The sequence below is a fragment of the Pseudophryne corroboree genome, chromosome 9, assembly GCF_028390025.1.
Source record: "Pseudophryne corroboree isolate aPseCor3 chromosome 9, aPseCor3.hap2, whole genome shotgun sequence".
In the NCBI taxonomy this organism is placed as follows: domain Eukaryota; kingdom Metazoa; phylum Chordata; class Amphibia; order Anura; family Myobatrachidae; genus Pseudophryne; species Pseudophryne corroboree.
In genome coordinates this window covers 419,785,984-419,806,108 of record NC_086452.1, presented here as the reverse complement: position 1 = coordinate 419,806,108, position 20,125 = coordinate 419,785,984, and the positions used below count along the sequence as shown (strand labels likewise).

General features: G+C 49.2%; 1 protein-coding gene across 3 annotated transcripts in view; it reads left to right on the top strand.

Annotated features, from left to right (window-relative positions):
* The window catches only part of LOC134958375 (kelch-like protein 10), a 141,350-nt gene extending 122,188 nt beyond the window's left edge, over nt 1–19,162 (top strand). For 2 of the 3 annotated variants that reach the window (XM_063940929.1, XM_063940928.1), the window contains exons 4-6: nt 4,207–4,824; nt 9,983–10,132; nt 18,766–19,162. In XM_063940929.1, coding sequence (XP_063796999.1) covers nt 4,207–4,824; nt 9,983–10,132; nt 18,766–19,065 — 1,068 coding nt within the window. In that variant the 3' untranslated portion in view covers nt 19,066–19,162. Of the gene's footprint in view, nt 1–4,206; nt 4,825–9,982; nt 10,133–17,627; nt 17,727–18,765 lie in introns of all 3 variants that reach the window. The other variant, XM_063940930.1, reaches the window with a different exon arrangement.
* The last annotated feature ends 963 nt before the right edge of the window (nt 19,163–20,125 follow it).

Below are 20,125 nucleotides of genomic sequence, written 5' to 3'. Positions count from 1 at the left end.
TTGGGCCTCAAATTGGGGTCCATCAAGGTCCAGATTTCGGCTCTGTCGATTTTCTTCCAGAAAAAACTGGCTTCACTGCCTGAAGTTCAGACTTTGGTTAAAGGAGTACTACATATTCAGCCTCCTTTTGTGCCTCCTGTGGCACTTTTTGGATCTCAACGTGGTGTTGGATTTCCTAATGTCGCATTGGTTGAGCCACTTAAAACCATGGAGCTAAAGTATCTCGCGTGGAAAGTGGTCATGCTGTTGGCCTTGGCCTTGGCCTTGGCCAGGCGTGTGTCAGAATTGGCGGCTTTGTCATGTAAAAGGCCTTATCTGATTTTCTGTATGGATAGGGCAGAGTTGAGGACTCGTCCTCAGTTTCTCCCGAAGGTGGTCTCAGGTTTTCACTTGAACCAACCTATTGTGGTGCCTGCGGCTACTGGGGACTTGGAGGATTCCAAGTTGCTGGACGTAGTCAGAGCCCTGTAAATTTTATTTTTCCAGGACGGCTGGAGTCAGGAAAACTGACTCGCTGTTTATCCTGATGGCACCCAACAAGCTGGGTGCTCCTGCTTCTGGGCAGTCTATTGCGCGCTGGTTTTGTAGCACTATTCAGCTGGCGCATTCTGCGGTAGGATTACCGCAGCCTAAATCAAAAAAAGCCCATTCCACAAGGACGGTGGGCTCATCTTGGGCGGCTGCCCGAGGGGTCTCGGCTTTACAACTTTGCCGAGCAGCTACTTGGTCAGGGGCAAACACGTTTGCAAAATTCTACGAATTGATACCCTGGCTGAGGAGGACCTGGAGTTCTCTCATTCGGTGCTGCAGAGTCATCCGCACTCTCCCGCCCGTTTGGGAGCTTTGGTATAATCCCCATGGTCCTTACGGAGTTCCCAGCATCCACTAGGACGTCAGAGAAAATAAGAATTTACTTACCGATAATTCTATTTCTCGTAGTCCGTAGTGGATGCTGGGCGCCCATCCCAAGTGCGGATTGTCTGCAATACTTGTACATAGTTATTGTTAACTAATCGGGTTCTTGTTGTGAGCCATCTATTCAGAGGCTCCTCTGTTATCATGCTGTTAACTGGGTTTCATATCACAAGTTGTACGGTGTGATTGGTGTGGCTGGTATGAGTCTTACCCGGGATTCAAAATCCTTCCTTATTGTGTACGCTCGTCCGGGCACAGTATCCTAACTGAGGCTTGGAGGAGGGTCATAGGGGGATAAGCCAGTGCACACCAGATAGTCCTAAAGCTTTCTTTAGATGTGCCCAGTCTCCTGCGGAGCCGCTATTCCCCATGGTCCTTACGGAGTTCCCAGCATCCACTACGGACTACGAGAAATAGAATTATCGGTAAGTAAATTCTTATTTTCTATTAGGACAAATATGCATAATTACCAGGACATCCTGAGTACCAATTAAATTGCTACTTCCATTAGATGTAAATTATTACATGCCGACTCTCCCGGAACGTCCATGAGAGTCATGAATTATGATTCGCATTGAATCATATCATTGTAGTCCCGTCCCCACTGTAAAATGCTGTGAATTGCTGCTTGGAACTTCGGGAAGGGAGGTTTACGATGATGGAATGAAGGCACCGTGCATTTTGCAATGTTCCTTTGGACTGTATTGTTGCCTTTTTGGTGCATGTAAACAATTGTTAATATATACATTTTTGTTGATGACACAGAAGCTCTCTGACTACTATATATGTTAGGGATGAAAAAATTTATATTAGCAGTAGCAGGAATGGACAGAACAATAAGAGTTAAACTTTATGCTTAAAGAACAAGCAAAGTCACTATTTTTAATTAATATAGTTTCAAATCTGTATATTTCTGAAGTCAATAAAATACATGTAAGAACTAGAATGCTTAATTTTTTTAAAATATGTCCATGATTATCTTTTTCACTTCTTTGTATAATGTGCACAGAAGTTCAAATTTCAGTTGGGCAGGTTTCAGTGGTGCATGCAGGGGGGGTTTCTAAGTATCTAGACTGATTACCGCCCTGACTGACCACAATTGGAGCCCCGTTCCCTTGGAGCATTGTCCCATGACTCACATGTGTCATTCTGGCTCCGCTCTCTTCCATAAGCCTGCGGCATTATGCCTCGATGGGGTGGGGCCTAGTGACAAGATTTTCCTCGCCCTGTCCCCAACAAGAGCTGCTGACTTCTGCACTGCCCTTTTCCTATGAAGGTATTTGCCCCCGAGGTTTAGTAGTTCTTTCAGATCAAATCTTAGTGACCAGACTGAGACATTTGTACTGTAGACATGGGAAGGAAGAGGGGGGTGGGGGCTGATTCAGAGGTGTTCACAGTTGCATTCGCTATTGTGATTTTTTGGGGATTCGCAACCTTGGTAATATGCAATTTCTATTTACTGTCTTCCCCATTCAAGCCCTGACATGCCCACTTTCACTGTCTGTGGACAATGCAACTGTGTTGGTGGTTCTGAAAACTCCACCATCGGTGCACCATTCCGATCACCATTAACATTTGAGACAGCCTATGGTCTTCTGATTGTTTTCTTCTCAAATTCCTTTAAACATCCCTGTGACAATGGATCTGCATTTGGGAACGTAGTCATGTTCACTGACATGCCTATGAACCTCCCATAATACGCCCCCATGAAAGTCCTTTTTTGAGAACACTTTGGGCCACCTGCCGGATCAGGAACGCCAATGGTTGTGTGCCGCCATCTATACTCCGCAAGTTACATATGCAACAGCTGTGTCTAGGTCTGGGGTGTCCAAACTTTTTGCAAAGAGGGACAGATTTAGTGAGGTAAACATGTGTGGGGGCCGACCATTCAGCCTGACATTCTTTGAACCATTAATCACCTCAGAAGACTAAAGAAATAACTTGTCTTACCTGCTCTAATGTGAAGGGTGATACTGAGATCTCGACTGCAGTAAATAGGCCAGGTCTGGCTCAAAGACAGTGGTTTTGATGCGCCAGATGTCACGCTGGTGAGAGTCACTTAGTCTTATCCTCACGCGGTTTTTGTTATGGTTCATAACCGAGAATGTCTTCTCGCAAAAGTATGACGAGCCATACAAGCTCAGCATTTTCTTAGCAAATGTTCGAGTCTCTTGGAACCTGCCTTGATCCAACTGGCGGTAAAAGTTGGCAAGACGGAGCGTCACAGTGCAGCTCAATGAGCTCCAGCTGCAGGTGGACTGGAGCGTTATCAGGAACCACAGATGAAGGCAAAAAGAGTCATATATAATAACACATGCAACCCTGATCAGAGTGACAAGACAGGGAAAAACACTAGCCCGCAGGGTGTCATCCGGTGCCTGGTTATTATGGTCAGAGTGCCATGATGGCACAAGATATATATTTATAACATGTAAATAAGGGCTGGCACAGTTCAGTTATAAAGGATCCAGCTATAGCACACACCTATCCAGATATAGAAGAGGGGGTCTCAGTAATATTGCGCCTTGATATATATATTGTTTAGTTGGGGGACAGCATAAAATTAGGATCACAGACCTTTTCAAGATGGCCACCGCTGCATTTGTGTCGCCCCAGCTGCACTGCAGAGTCCCATGGGAGCACAGTCAACTAGCCGGCCATTCGCCGCCAATCCACGGCAGAAGCAGGGCTCCAGCAGAGCGGGGACTTCTAGTGGAGGACACTGCTAGCTGCTTCACCTTATGCTGGGTCTCTCCATGTGGTCCGGGATGCCCGCGGACTGAGCACGCTGTGCTGCGTATACCGGCCTAAAATGGAGGGGAAGGCCGCAGCCCGCAGGAGCTCCGGTCTCTTCAATATCGTGTGAGCAGTAGAGTGGGCTTAGCGGGGAGAAGCTGTCCGCTTTAGCTGTTTATGGGTAACCGTTGTAAGAGCTCAGCAGAGACACAACTCTCTAGCCTTCAGACGCCAGGCCATGCCCCTAAAATCGCTTTCATGGAGGATGTGGGATGGTGGAAATTTGAGCACAGGCCGCAATTGGACCCTGGGCTGGACTTTGGACATGCCTGGTCTAGGTTCTCTCAGTGGTACGTATGCGCTGTAGGGTTATATGGAGGTTTCACGCATCAATGTAGTAAAATATCGCTCAACTGAGCAAACACCAACATTGCATCCAGCTCTGAATCAGGCCCACAATGTGTTAGCAATTTTTTCCTCATCCCTCACTTTTTCATTGTATGCACTTGGTTGTCTACTAATGTGTAACTAATGCAATGTTACGTTCCTCGTTAGGTTCGTTTGGCCTTAATGAATCCAGATTACTTCATGAACAGCGTCAAAACCCACGACTATGTAAAAAATAGCGAAGAATGCAAGACAATTATAATTAAAGCTCTCACAGATATGTATGACCTTAACATGCATGGCGTCGCCAACTCTGACTGTACAAAACCGCTGACTAGGCCACGCCTCCCTTATGCCATCTTATTGGCTATTGGAGGCTGGAGTTCTGGTTTTCCCACAAATGCCATTGAGTCTTATGACGCCCGTGCCGACAGATGGTTTTATGTTACATGTGCTGCGGAGACCCCCAGGGCCTATCATGGAACGGCCTACTTGAAAGGCTATGTGTACATCATTGGAGGATTTAACAGCATGGACTTCTTTAACAGTGTGAAGCGCTTCGATCCGTTCAAGAAAACATGGCAGGAAGTGGCCTTGATGCACTCTAAGCGATGTTACGTCAGTGTCACCGTCCTTGATAACCACATCTACGCTATGGGTGGCTATAATGGCTGTGTTCGACTAAATACTGCTGAGCGTTATGAACCGGAGTCGAACCAGTGGACTATGATTGTCCCTATGCATGAGCAGAGGAGTGATGCCAGTGCCACCACGCTCGATGGAAAGGTAAGAAGATAATGCTGTACCTGCACTAGGCACTTTCAGGTTTACAAGATATTATGGCTTCTGCTTTCATCCATTTTCTATGGCTGAGATGGATCAATTTTCCGTCATCTCTGCAGTTTAATTATCAATGGTCACGTGATGCTTTGTGAGGGTCGATTTCGATGATTCTGCATTCCAAAGGGAATATAGGACACTTTGTCTGCATCGTGGTAATCTGTGCCCCTGCTTTAGACGAATTGCCAGGAGCGAGAGGCACATTTTGTTACCAGTGGCCAAAGATCTCCTATATAATAGCCCAGACTCTGTGCCTGGGCCTCTAACGCTGGGCGGAGTCACAGAGCTGGGCGGAGTCAGCAGCATCTGCGGGGGGGGGGGGGGACACCATGGCCTGTGCTGCACCAGAGGCAAGTAAAAAATGCCCCCTGGCACAGTATAGAGGGGTGGCCATGGCCACCAGTAGCACCACACACAGTTCCAGCCAGCAGCAGGGAGGGGAACACAGGCTATGCGGAGGGGACTTCCAAGCACCGCTGGACGCAACTTCCTGGCCCCCTTACACCCACACCCCACACTGAGGAATCCCTCCCTTATGCACCCCCCAACACTTTCCCTACCGCATCTAGCCAGTGGGGGTTCGCGCAGGACGGCAGCAGGGGACGAGCAGGTACAGCGGGACGGAGCACCACACTAACCAATCCACATGCCGCCTCGCACCGCTCCGGCCACACCACTATGCCACCCCCCTCACAGCCAGCCCGCAACTCCGGGAACACGCGTGCCGGCACCCCCATTCCCATCCCCGGCACCAGGCACACACTGTGGAGGCCAGATCAAGTGCACCCGCCCAGAGCCAGGACGGGACACTGCTCCAGCCACTGTGCTGCTGAGCGGGAGCTCCCTCCCACAGCAGCCAAACGACTAGGTCACTGCACAGGCAGGGACTCCCCACTACCCACATCTGCTCCAGCCATACACCCCAGAGGCACACCTCCACTTTTCCACACACCAACCCACCCTCTTCTCCTTCACACACACGAACACTCCCTCCCCCCCCCCCCACACACACACACACACTCCCTTCCCCATCCCTGCACATCCTACACCCCAACCCAACACCTCATGCACCCCTAACCCTCACACCACTACAACAAACACAACCCACGCACACCCACAACTCCTCCAAACAAACCTCTCGCCCCACGTGCAACACCCACCGCACCCACAAGCCCATCCCACAACCGAACAAGGCCCATACCTCCCACCCAGCGGACGGCGATCCTATTAGCGAGGAGAAGACACGCAATAAGCCAGATACCGCAGTGGCAGAGGTTAGTACATCCCACCCCCTGAGTCCCCCCTCCCCCCACATCCGCACCCGCAACGCCACCAGACTCCCATCCATGGCACCACCGCATCCGCCCCTCCCCCACCCGTGGCGCGTCCAGACCCCCTATCCAAACCACAGCACCCCGCACCCGCCGCTCCACCAACCGCAGCAACTATGGACCCCATCCCCCAACCGCGACACCCCCTCACCTGCCACTCCCCCACCTGCGTCAACTCCACTCTGCCCCCACCCCCTGCACCTCCTGCCCCCCTACCCTACTCGCAGCATCCTGGGTCCCCCCTCCACCGCACCTGCCCCTTCCCCACCCGCAGCACCCACGCACCTGCCCCTCCCCCACCCACAGCACCCCCACCCCTCTCCCACACCCGCCCCTCCTCCACCCTCAGCCCCCCACCACCCGCATCGCCACCAGACTCCACCACCATCCGTGGCACCCACGCACCTCCCCTCCCCCACCCGTGGCGCCTCCACACCCCCTACCCAAACCGTGGCACTCTCGCACCCGCCACTGCACCATCCGCTGCACCTATGGACACCACGCCCCATCCGCAGAACCCACGCACCTGCCACTCCCCCACCCATGTTAACCCTGCTCCTCTCCCACCCGCTACGCCTCCCGACCACCTACCCCACTCACAGCACATCCGCCCCTTCCCCACCCGCAGCACCCCCGAACCCGCCCCTCCCCCACCCCCGGCAGCCCCGCTCCTCCCCCACCCCCGGAGCACCAGCACCACCGGACCCCATCCACGGCATCCCCGCAACCACCCCTCCCCCACCCGTGCCGCCTCCAGACCCGTACCCAAACCGCGGCACCCCGCACCCGGCACTCCACCACCCACAGAAACTATGGACCTCATCTGCGGCACCCCCGCACCTGCCACTCCCCCACCCGCATCAACTCCGTGCCTCCCGACCCGCTACCACACTCGTAGCACCCCCAGCACCCGCACCTCTCCCACCCGCAGCACCCTCCCACACACACGGCACCCCTGCACCCACCCCTCCCCCACCCACCACACCCCAGCACCCACCCCACCCCAGCACCACCGGACCCCTACACAAACCACACCACCTTCGCACCTACCACTCCACTACCCACAGCACCTCTTAACCCCATCCGCCGCACCCCCGCACCTGCCACTCCCCCGTCCGCTTCACCCCCACCCGCTGTGCCTCGCGACCCCCTACATAACTCGCAGCACCCCCACACCCACCCCTACCCCCCTGCACTGCCTCCATAACCCCTCCCCCATCTGCAACAGCCCCGCATCTGCCTCTCCCCCACCTGCGCCACCCCCATCCCTCCATCACCCGCAGCACCTCCGGAACCCATCCCCCATCTATGGCCCCCACTTTTTCGCCCCTCCCCATTTCCGCAACACGTCCCGACCACCTCCCCCATCCGCAGCACCCCGTCTGCCCCCACCCCTCCACCACCCACCCCTCCCCAACCCACAGCACCTCCTGCCCCCCTGCCCCATTCGCCACCCACCCGCAGCCACCCCTCCACCACCCACATCATCTACAGACCCCTTCCGCGGCACCCCACAACCACTCCTCCCCCACCGGCAGCACCTCTGCAACCCCTCCCCAAAATGCACCCCCCTGCACACGCCCCTCCCCCACAGGCAGCTCCTCCAGACCCCCTCCTTCATCTGGTGCCCCCGCCCTTCCCCCACCAACAGCATCTACATATCCCCTCCCCCACCTGCAGCACCTCTTGACGCACCCTCTCTGCAAGCACCCCTCCCCCACCCACAGCACCCCCGCCCCTCCCCCACCTTTGGTGACTACCAACACCCTCCCCCACCCGTGGCAACCCCGCAATCGCCCCTCCGCATCTCCCACGCACCCGCCACTTCCCCAACCACAGCACCTACTAGGTGATTCATCAGGCCTTGCGTGAAATGTTGATGCCGTCACAAGGGGCTACGGCCCCTTAACCATCCCACACCCTTTGTCCCTGAAATATTTAACCACACACAAAATTATGATTGGAATAAAAATATTGCACGCCCCAAGGGCGTGTAACGGTTAAAGGGGTGTAGCCCCTTGCGACGGTGTGAAGAGCGCCTGTAGGGCGCGATGAATCACCTAGTATTTCTATATTCAGCTATAAACTGTCAAGAAGATAAGGACCTTTCATATCTCGGGTGTTTGTTGAACTAGTAGATGGATAAACTTGAGCGGAGTCACCAGCCGATGAGTATATGTAACGTAAGTACCAGGTAGCAGTGCAAGATGATGAAACAGAGGTTATACAGGTATCAACAGGTAATCACAGGTCTCACAGTAGTCTTCCACTGTGGCACTCTAACACAGTCTCACACAGCTCATGCTCAGTAGTAGCCTCGGCAGCCATCTTAGTACATGGAATGAAGCTTCCCTTGGAGAGAAGCAACATGTAGTCTGCGCAGTTACGCACTCCACTTTCAACAAACGGAAGAGGAGTGATGAAGCTGTAGTGGGCATTTTTACGTATCCAAAGATCTTTGAGGGCGTGTCCACTTGTAGAATAGTGTTAGGGCTTACTGACAGCTGTTTTTCAAAGTGGCAGCTCAGATTCCTAATTTGTATGGAGCCATCACAATTATTGATGAATAGGTGCCTTAGCACTTAATAGTGTCAAAGAGTGCCTTACATTTATCTGTGTAAATAGAAACACACGCCTTGTATTGGCAGATGCCTACAAGTTGATAGACGTATAGTGGATGTGAGCAAGGATATAAGTCCACTTGTTGATTCCAAACCAGAGTAGATTTTATTGTAGATAACAGGATACAGTTGATAGGTGTACAGCTACAGATGGAGCCTGGCTCATCTAGCCTTCTCTTCTGCGCCTAGGTGCACCAAGGTTTATTAGCATAAGCCTTTCATCTATTGTTCTCAGCTGCAATACAATACAGAGAGAACAATACAGCAGGGGATTACGTCATTACAGCAGGGAATTAAGTCCGACAGCACTAGCTCAGTTAATCCTATTAAAGGGATAGATGAGCAGGGCTCCATCTGCATACAGCATGGTGATGCTCCAATAACACAATGACAGGCTTGGGCACATGCAGACCATTTTATAAAGCCAAGTAAACAACATGCACCTGCAGTCTAATCACTCTGACATTTAAGTCTGGTGACTCAGACATGTGATGTTATTGAGGCTGATGAGTCATGTACAATAATACAGACGTGATGTTATTGTGGCTGATGAGTCATGCACAATAACACTCAGAAAATAGTTTGTAACCTTTTAACCACTTAACTATATGTCAACACCGTGTACTTGAACAAAGCCCATCGACTTTATATTCTTACTTCATTGATTTACTTATTCTATGATAATTCAAATTGTTGGATATACTATATAAGGCTTGCTGAAGACCCTGGTCTGAATACAAACATCCTGTGTAAAATGGTATAGGGTACACTACAAAAATAAATAAGTAAGTAAGGGTTTGGAGAAATGGGACATATTGAGATGTGGGGAACCTGCTTGTACATCAAAATAATGGAATCAAGGTGAGATAACCATTGGAGCAAGGCCAGCTGTAAGTCTCTTGCAATTGGCAACTTACTGTATGTGTATTGTAGGAGCTAATATGTAGATATACTTTACTTTTATTTTTCCTTATGTTGAGCTTATTAGACTAAATTTAGTTAATGGCTCCCTTAACCATAAACTTATCATTGTTTCACACTCAGTGACACATTAGAATGGATGTGTTTGGTAATGTAAATCATTTATGCTACTTGTAAGTAAATAAAAATTATCAGTGTTCTAAATACCTATGTGAAATTGTTTCTGTGCAGGTCTATATTTGTGGTGGATTTAATGGAATTGAATGTTTGTCCACTGCTGAGGTCTACAGTCCTGAGATTGGGCAATGGAACATTATCATCCCAATGAGAAGTCCGCGCAGTGGCCTTGGAGCTATTGCCTACAGAGACCAAGTGTATGTGGTAAGAGGGAAAATAGGATTTTGATACCTACCGGTAAATCCTTTTCTCCTAGTCCGTAGAGGATGCTGGGGTCCACTTCAAGACCATGGGGTATAGATGGTTCCGCAGGAACCATGGGCACTCTTAAGACTTTTCAATGGGTGTGAACTGGCTCCTCCCTCTATGCCCCTCCTCCAGACCTCAGTTATAGGAACTGTGCCCAGGGAGCCGGACATTTAGAGGAAAGGATTTACTTTAATACTAATGGTGAGATACATACCAGCTTACACCGCAACCATGCCGCACAACATGGCATTCAACATAACACACGCCAACAGGCATGAACCAAGTACAGCAACATGCTGAAACTAATATAACACAACATGTGTAATTCCAATAAACCAAACGTACGCACTGGGACGGGCGCCCAGCATCCTCTACGGTCTAGGAGAAAAGGATTTACCGTAGGTATCAAAATCCTATTTTCTCATACGTCCTAGAGGATGCTGGGGTCCACTTCAAGACCATGGGGTTTATACCAAAGCTCCAGTACGGGCAGGAGAGTGCGGATGACCCTGTAGCACCAATTGACCGAACTTGAGGTCTTCATCGGCCAAGGTGTCAAACTTGTAGAACTTAGCAAATGTGTTTGACCCTGACCAAGCAGCTGCTCGGCAAAGTTGTTATGCCGAGACCCCCCGGGCAGCCGCCCATGATGAGCCCACCTTCCTAGTAGAATGGGCCTTCAACGACGTAGGTAACGGCAATCCAACCGTAGAATGTGCATGCTGAATCGTACCTCTGATCCAGCGCGCAATAGTCTGCTTGGAAGCAGGACACCCAATTTTGTTGGGAGCATACAGGACAAACAGAGCCTCTGTTTTCCGTATCCCAGCCGTTCTAGTGACATAAATCTTCAAAGCCCTAACCACATCTAGAGACTTTGACTCAGTGAACGTGTCAGTAACTACTGGCACCACAATAGGTTGGTTTATGTGGAAAGAAGAAACCACCTTTGGAAGAAAATGTTGGCGAGTTCTCAACTCTGCCCTATCTTCGTGGAAGATCAGGTAAGGGCTCTTGTGAGACAAGGCCCCCAATTCAGACACCCGCCGTGCGGATGCCAATGCCAAAAGCATCACCACTTTCCAAGTGAGAAACTTCAACTCTATCTCTTGTAGAGGCTCAAACCAATCCGATTGCAGGAAATGCAACACCACATTAAGGTCCCATGGTGCCACTGGAGGCACAAATGGAGGCTGGATGTGCAGAACCCCTTTCACGAAGGTCTGAACCTCTGGAAGAGCGGCCAATTGTTTTTGGAAGAAAAATGACAAGGCCGAAATCTGGACCTTGATTGACCCCAATCGAAGGCCCGCCTCCACACCAGCCTGTAGAAAATGGAGAAAACGTCCCAACTGAAACTCTTCCGTAGGAGCCTTCTTGGATTCACACCAAGACACATATTTTCTCCAAATACGGTGGTAATTTTTCAACGTTACTCCTTTCCTGGCCTGAATAAGTGTGGGAATTACTTCCTTGGGAATACCCTTTCGGATTAGGATCCGGCGCTCAACAGCCATGCCGTCAAACGTAGCCGCAGTAAGTCTTGATACACGCACGGCCCCTGTTGCACCAGGCCCTAGCGAAGAGGAAGAGGCCGAGGATCTTTTATGAGCAACTCCTGAAGATCTGGGTACCAAGCCCTCCATGGCCAGTCTGGGCCAATGAAGATTGCTCGAACTCTTGTTCTTCTTATGAGCCTGAGAACTTTTGGGATCAGCGGAAGTGGAGTGAAGACATACACTGACCGGAATACCCACTGGGTTACTAGCGCATCCACTGCTATTGCTTGAGGGTCTCTCGACCTGGAACAATATTTCTGAAGCTTCTTGTTGAGACGAGATGCCATCAAGTCTACTTGAGGAACTCCCCAAAGACTTGTCACCTCTGCGAAGACTTCTTGGTGGAGGCCACACTCTCCTGGATGGAGATCGTGTCTGCTGAGGAAGTCTGCTTCCCAGTTGTCTACTCCCGGAATGAAAATTGCAGACAGAGCCTTTACATGTCTTTCTGCCCAGAGGAGGATCTTCGTTACCTCTGCCATTGCCGCTCTGCTTTTCGTTCCGCCCTGCCTGTTTATGTACGCGACTGCTGTTACATTGTCCGACTGGATCTGCATGGGATGATCTTGAAGAAGATGTACCGCTTGTTGAAGGCCGTTGTAAATGGCTCTCAATTCCAGCACGTTTATGTGAAGGAAGGCTTCCTGACTTGACCATTTTCCTTGGAAGCTTTCCCCCTGAGTGACAGCTCCCCACCCTCGGAGACTTGCATCCGTGGTTACCAGGACCCAGTCCTGAATCCAGAACCTGCGTCCCTCTAGTAGGTGTGAACTGTGTAGCCACCACAGGAGCGAAATGCTAGCTTTTGACGACAGGACTATCTTCCGGTGCATGTGTAGGTGGGATCCCGACCATTTGTCCAACAGGTCCCACTGGAATACTCTTGCATGGAACCTGCCAAACTGTATGGCCTCGTAGGCCGCCACCATTTTCCCCAACAACCGAATTCACTGATTGATCGACACACTTGATGGTTTCAATATCTATTTTACCATTTTCTGGATTTCCAGAGCCTTTTCCACCGGAAGAAAAACTCTCTGAACTTCTGTGTCCAGAATCATCCCGAGAAAAGACAATCTTGTCGTCGGTTTCAACTGTGACTTTGGAAAATGTATGATCCAACCGTGTTGTTGGGGGTGTGGTATTGAAAGTCGACAGTAACTAGGTCGACAATGTCTAGGTCGACCACTATTGGTCGACAGTAACTAGGTCGACAGGGTCTTTAGGTCGACATGTTCTAGGTCGACAGGTCAAAAGGTCGACATGAGTTTTTCATGTTATTTTGGTGTCGTGTTCTGCGTAGAGTGACCGGGAACCCCAATTAGTGCACCGCGTTCGCTCGCCATGCTTCGGGCATGGTACCTTCGCTCCGCTACCGCTGCGCTCGGCACAGATTACCGTTCCAATCGTAGTCCACGTGGATCGTTAAGTATGAAAAGGTTCAAAAAAAGAAAAAAATTGTGAAAAACTCATGTCGACCTTTTGACCTGTCGACCTAGAACATGTCGACCTAAAAACCCTGTCGACCTAGACACCCTGTCGACCTAGTTACTGTCGACCAATAGTGGTCGACCTAGACATTGTCGACCTAGTTACTGTCGACTTTCAGTCCGGATCCCGTTGTTGGAGTATGGACAGGGAGAGTGTGATGTTCTGTAGCAACTGCTCCCTGGATCTCGCCTTTATCAGGAGATTGTCCAGATAAGGAATTATATTGACTCCTTTTTGACGAAGGAGGACCATCATCTCCGCCATCACCTTGGTGAATATCATCGGCACCGTGGAGAGACCGAAAGGCAACGTCTGGAACTGTTACTATAATACTGGTCGCAAACGTCTGGAACTGGTAATGGCAATCCTGAACCGCGAATCTCAGATAAGCCTGGTGAAGAGGATAAATGGGAACATGCAGGTAAGCATCCTTTATGTCTACTGACACCATGTAATCCCCCTCCTCCAGACTGGAAATCACTGCCCTGAGCGATTCCATCTTGAACTTGAACCGTTTCAAGTAAAGATTCAGATCTTTTAGGTTTAGGATCGGTCTGACCGAGCCGTCTGGCTTCGGAACTACAAAGAGGCTTGAATAAAACCCCTCCCCTTGTTGTGACAAAGGTACCAGGACTATGACCTGATCCTGACATACTGTAATATTTGAATTGCCGCTGTTACTGCCTTTCGTTCTGGAAGAGAAGCTGGCAAGGTCAATTTGAAAAATCGGCATGGGGGAACGTCTTGCAACTCCAGCTTGTACCCCGGGGACACTATCTGCAAAACCCAGGCGTCCAGACCAGACTGAATCCAACCTTGGCTGAACAGTTTCAGACGTGCCCCCACCCGAGCGGCCTCCCGCAAGGGAGCCCCATCGTCATGCTGTAGATTTGGCAGAAGTAGGGGTTGACTTCTGCTCCTGTGATCCCGAAGCCGTTGTGGGCTTCTTTCCTCTTCCCCTTCCCCTACCTGCGAAGAAGGGGGAACCTTTTGCCTTTTTGTATTTATTGGGCCGAAAGGACTGCATTTGAGAGTGATATGTCTTTTTGCCAGTGCAGGAGCATAAGGCAAAAAAGTCGACTTACCTGCGGTAGCGGCCGAGACTAACGCATCCAGTTCATCACCAAATAAGGCCTCACCTTTATATGGGAGAGCCTCCATATTCCGTTTGGAATCTGCATTCGCGTTCCACTGGCTAATCCACAACGCCCACCGAGCCGAAACTGCCATGGTAGCGGCTTGTGAACTCAAGAGTCCAATATCTTTCATCGCCTCTAGCATGTATGCTGCAGCATCTTTGATATTCCCTAATTTAAGGAGTATCTCATCTTTATCAATAGTGTCGATTTCCGATGACAGGCTTTCTGACCATTTTTCAATAGCGCGACTCACCCACGCGCAAGCAATTGTGGGCCTGAGCAGCGTACCATTGGCAACATAAATGGATTTCAATGTAGTCTCCATTTTGCGGTCTGCTGGCTCCTTTAGTGAAGCCGTGCCAGGTGCAGGGAGAATAACCTTCTTTGTCAACCTGGACAGTGCACTGTCTAACACAGGGGGTGACTCCCATTGTTTATGTCCTCTACAGGGAAAGGATAAGCTATCTGAATCCTCTTGGGAATACAAAATTTATTTTCGGGATTTAGCCACACCCCTTCAAAGAGAGTATTCAGCTCATGGGAAGGAGGGAAAGTGACCTTAGATTTCTTTTCTTTATAGAAATAGGCCTTCTCCTGAGGTACAGGAGTGGCTTCCGTGACTTCCAGAACTTCCCTTATAGCCACAATCATATATTGTATACTTTTTGCCAATTTATGATCAATTTCCCTGGAGTCACTATCGTCGACACAGGAATCAGTGTCCGTGTCGGTATCAGTATTTACAATATTTGCAAATGGTCTCTTATGTGACCCAGAGGGGTCGCCTGCGGATGGAAGAACAGAACCCTGAAAAATCACATCTTCCACAGATTTTCTCCAGCATTCTGCATGAGATTCAGACTTATCTAATCTCCTATTGATATGATGCATACTATCACGTATTTCTTTCACCCATGCAGGCTCTTGGTGTGCCAGCAGCGCCACCACATTACAACTCTGTGTCCCTAAAATGTTTTCCTCCGGGGAAGAACTCCCTGCCTCAGACATGTCACACTCGTGTACAACACCCACACAGACACACTGGGACTTATAGGGGACAGACCCACAGTAAAATCTGTCAGAGGGACACAGTTTAGGAGCAGCCAGTTCACAACCCCAGCGCCAGTATCTAATGCCTGTGAACACAAAATGCCCACTGACATGCAGCGCTGTTTTACACAGTAAACACACTTGTAAAGCACCAAATTCGCTTTGTGCCCGCCCCCCCCCCCCCCCCCCGTTTTGCACCCTGATACTTGTAGTCAGAAGTGGAGGAGGCCCAGCGTCCTCCACTTCTGCAGCCTGAGGAGAGAAAATGGTGCTGAGCAGTGTGCTGGCTGCCTGAGGAAGAAGCTCCGCCCCCGCAATGGCGCGTTTTTTACCTCAGAGAGTTTACATAATATTTATACTGGCGGGGGTTGGGCTGTTCCTGGGCATCGAATGCCCCCTTTTAGCCTTTTTATATAGGTATTTTGCTGCCAAGGGCGCCCCCCCCCCCTTGCGCCCTGCACCCTGCAGTGCCTTTGTTTGTGGGCAGCAATGGCGTGGTGTGCTCCCGCCAGCCGCGCGGTACCTCAGCCGTCACTTTACTTGATTGAAGATCTATCTTCTTACACTCACCTGTCTTCTGACTTCTGGCTCTGTGAGGGGGGTGACGGCGTACTGTGGGAGTGAGCATCTAGGCACGGCTAGCGTTCAGTTCCCTTCAGGAGCTAATGGTGTCCTGTCAGCCAGAAGCAGGGCCATGAAACTCTTCAGGATGTTGGTTCCTACTTCTGCCCCCTCAGTCCCATGAAGCAGGGAGATTGTTGCCAGCAGTTCTCCCTGAAAATAAAAAACCTAACATAAGTCTTTTCAGAGAAACTCAGTAGAGCTCCCCTGGAGTGCATCCAGTCTGCCTGGGCACAATTCTAAAACTGAGGTCTGGAGGAGGGGCATAGAGGGAGGAGCCAGGTCACACCCATTGAAAAGTCTTAAGAGTGCCCATGGCTCCTGCGGAACCGTCTATACCCCATGGTCTTGGACCCCAGCATCCTCTAGGACGTATGAGAAATAATATTAAATGTTAGTTTATATTCCATAGTCTGATATAGAAAACTTACCCTAGATCCATCAATCATGGGAAAACTTTGGCTTAGACCACATTAATGCTATGCATACTCAGGAATGGACATTTACAAAATAGGCTTATGGGGGGTCATTCCGAGTTGTTCGCTCGTTATTTTTTTTCGCTACGGAGCGATTAGTCGCAAACTGCGCATGCGCAATGTTCGCAGTGCGCCTGCGCCAAGTAAATTAGCACAAAAGTTAGGTATTTTACACACGGCGTAACGAAGATTTTTCATCGTTCTGCTGATCGTAGTGTGATTGACAGGATTTGGGTGTTTCTGGGCGGAAACTGGGCGTTTTCTGGGAGTGTGCAGAAAAACGCAGGCTTTTCCGGGGAAAACGCGGGAGTGGCTGGAGAAACGGGGGAGTGTCTGGCCGAACGCTGGGTGTGTTTGAGACGTCAAACCAGGAACGAAACTGACTGAACTGATCGCAATGCAGGAGCAAGTCTCGAGCTACTCAGAAAATGCTAAGAAATTTCTATTCGCAATTCTGCTAATCTTTCGTTCGCAATTCTGCTATGCTAAGATACACTCCCAGAGGGCGGCGGCTTAGCGTGTGCAATGCTGCTAAAAGCAGCTAGCGAGTGAACAACTCGGAATGAGGGCCATGGTGTACAGCTGTTGTTTGGCCGCCACTTGTGTGTCAATTACCCTCTTTAGCTTGAAAAGAGGTCCTAAAACTCTATTACAACCTAAAGTGGTGGACACTTAATATAAAATGGCTATCTTAAGGAGGACCAATCAGAGGCTGCAATTGTCCATGATTGTTGATTCTCATTGGTTCTCCCACTCATCCCTCTGTGCCAGGACTGATACACTGACCATGTGGCACTGGCTGTGGGGAGTAAGTAAGAATTAGCTCCAGGTAGTAGTTCAGCTGTATGTGACATCTGGCTGTTTTCTCTACACGCCTTTCACATAAAAAACGGTTGTGTGCACTCTCTCTCAATCATCATTAGCTTCAAGTTTGTAAGCATAACATGTAGACATAAACTTGCCTGTACAGTATTTCAATTTAGAAGGTGCTTTAATTAAAAAAAATCTAAATAGCTGATAAGGAGACAATTAAACACTATATTTTTCACTATATATTTTTTTAAATTCAAGCAGTAATAGCTTATACGGTATGTGTCACCTTTTTCACACACAGATCGGATGTCCAAGTTGGAGCTTTGGCGAGGGATGGGTGGTTGCAGTGCTGTGAGCTGTGTCACCGTGGCCCCAGATGCGCAGAGAAGGGGAGGAGTGGGTAATCTTTACCTGGGCCCAGGCCTGCTTGAGAGGCCTGGCGGGGGCCTAGGTCCGCAACCCTCTCCATAACAGGCAGCGCTGCAGGGATAAAGAGTATACGGCTGCTGCAACAGCAGCAGTGGTGAGCAGTCAGTCCTCTCTCTACCTGCCCTTAGCAGCCTGGACTCCTTGTGAAGTCTCTGGATCTGCTCCACTACATTCACTGCGTGGGCAGAGACACTGGGACCCAGGCCACAGATTGGATGCTGGACACATCAGTTCAGGAGGGGTGAGATGGGGCCCAGGAAACAGGGAGAGTGGGGCACAGAGCATGGGGCAGGGGCACCAAGAGGGGGCAGCAGGTACTAATTACCACCCCCTTACCTGTCAGGCTGTCAGTGACAGCACAGCAGCCTGTGTGCCCAGCCCAGCACAGCACATGCTGCTTTGTGCTGGACTGCGGCGGGTAAGGGGAGACTGCTTTCACACTGACCTGGCTGAGGGGCACACAGCGCCCTCCAGTGCTGCTTCATGGCGTTGCAAATACTTCTTACAATACATTTTTTGTAAGAAGTCGTGGCCGCGCCTCAACCATTAGGCCACACTCCAAAACAGTACTGGGGCCAGGATCTCTGCGTGGCCCAACCCCTGCGGAACTATGCCATAACTTGTGCCAGAAGAGGGCAGAGCCACAAAGACACGATTGGCTGGTTCACCCTACTGAAAGTCTGGAAGAACTTTCTGAAAGTATTCCTTTGCTCTTGTATCTGAAATCTTGCTCTGTCCTGATTTCAGCACACTGTGTTTAATTCCCACAAAAAATATGGCCACATTATATGGTTCTCCAAGCTCTAGTGCACATTCTTATATTTGATCATTGTATTTTTTTTTTTACAATGATCAAATATGGGTAATAACATACAGACATAGAGGTAGGAAGGCCCTGGTCACAAACTTGAAATCTATGGGGAAATAGGCATTGATTTGATACACAAGGATACATGCAATCTATTGCATAATGGTTGCCTGTATTGAATTACTACTTATTTTATTTACAGGTCGGTGGTTTTGATGGAGTTAATCGTCTACATAGTGTTGAGGCTTACAGTCCCACAAGTAACACCTGGCACATAGTACCCTCTATGTTCCATCCACGGAGCAACTTTGGCATTGAGGTAGTGGACGATCGTCTTTTTGTGGTAGGGGGCTTCAATGATTTCACTACCTCCTATGTTGAGTGTTATGATGAGAAGTCAGGTGAGTGGTACGATGTCCAAGACATGAATTTCTACCGCAGTGCCCTCAGCTGCTGTGTGGTGCCGGGTCTTACAAATGTTCGGGGGTATACTGTCCGCTAAAAAGAATATGTCAGAGATGAAGTTTAACATCGCTTTTGAAAATACAATATTTAAAAAGTCATCAAACCAACTAATAATAAAACTGTACAATCACAAATGCTGACATAAGTATGTTATTTTTTAAAGGATTGAAAGATACCATGTAATATTTGTGTGTTACCCCAAATACATGTATTATGTATGATCATATGGTATTAGGATTATCACAGGACTTGATGTAACCTTTGGATGATGCATCTGGAAGTAGTGACTTGTCCGAGAGCTTCTCAGCAGCACTCTCATTACTTGCCCCTTCACACCACAGCAGAGAAGCAAAGATCACCCCCTCACCAGACAATAACCAGACAAATAATCAGACAATAGTTTATTACTAAGGACCCCATCATAAAGGTTAAGGTGAAATTCGTTACTTAAGGTATTTTTTAAATCATTTTTATTAGTCTTCAGGGCTTATAAAAACATAAACATTTAGTTTAATTATGAAACTAAAGAAGTTTTGCACACATCTACTTGAGTGAACTGTGTGCCCTGTTATCATGGAACAAAAAAGTAAGTTAAAATGAAAAAACAAATGTCTGGTATGGTTCCAACTTGTTCTTATAATGTTGTTTACTGTTTTTTTTTTCTCCAGAAACAAAATCCTCTGAGTTGAAAATAAGATTTTTTTTACGCCTATTTATGGATACATTCATCCACAAATAAAAATGTCCTCATTTATAACCAAATATTTTCATTTGCTTCTGAGTTTGCTGCATACCTAGAAAGTTAGCCATTTTCACTAACTGAATTTAACTGATTTTAATGCATAGTATGAAAGTTAAAAGTTGGAGAAGCCCCCTTGACACAAAGGCTTAAAACATTGCATTCAGATGTACATATACCCCTTTCAGACATGCTCTAAATTCCCGGGATTTTACACATGAACGCGCATCAACCCGGGAATTTGGTATGTCTGAAAGGCACCGACCCAGGAATGTGATCCGGAGTCGCCAACCCTGCAACTGACCTGGGATTTTACCGGGTTTTTCTTCCCGGATTGGCTTCCCGGGATAAGTCTGAA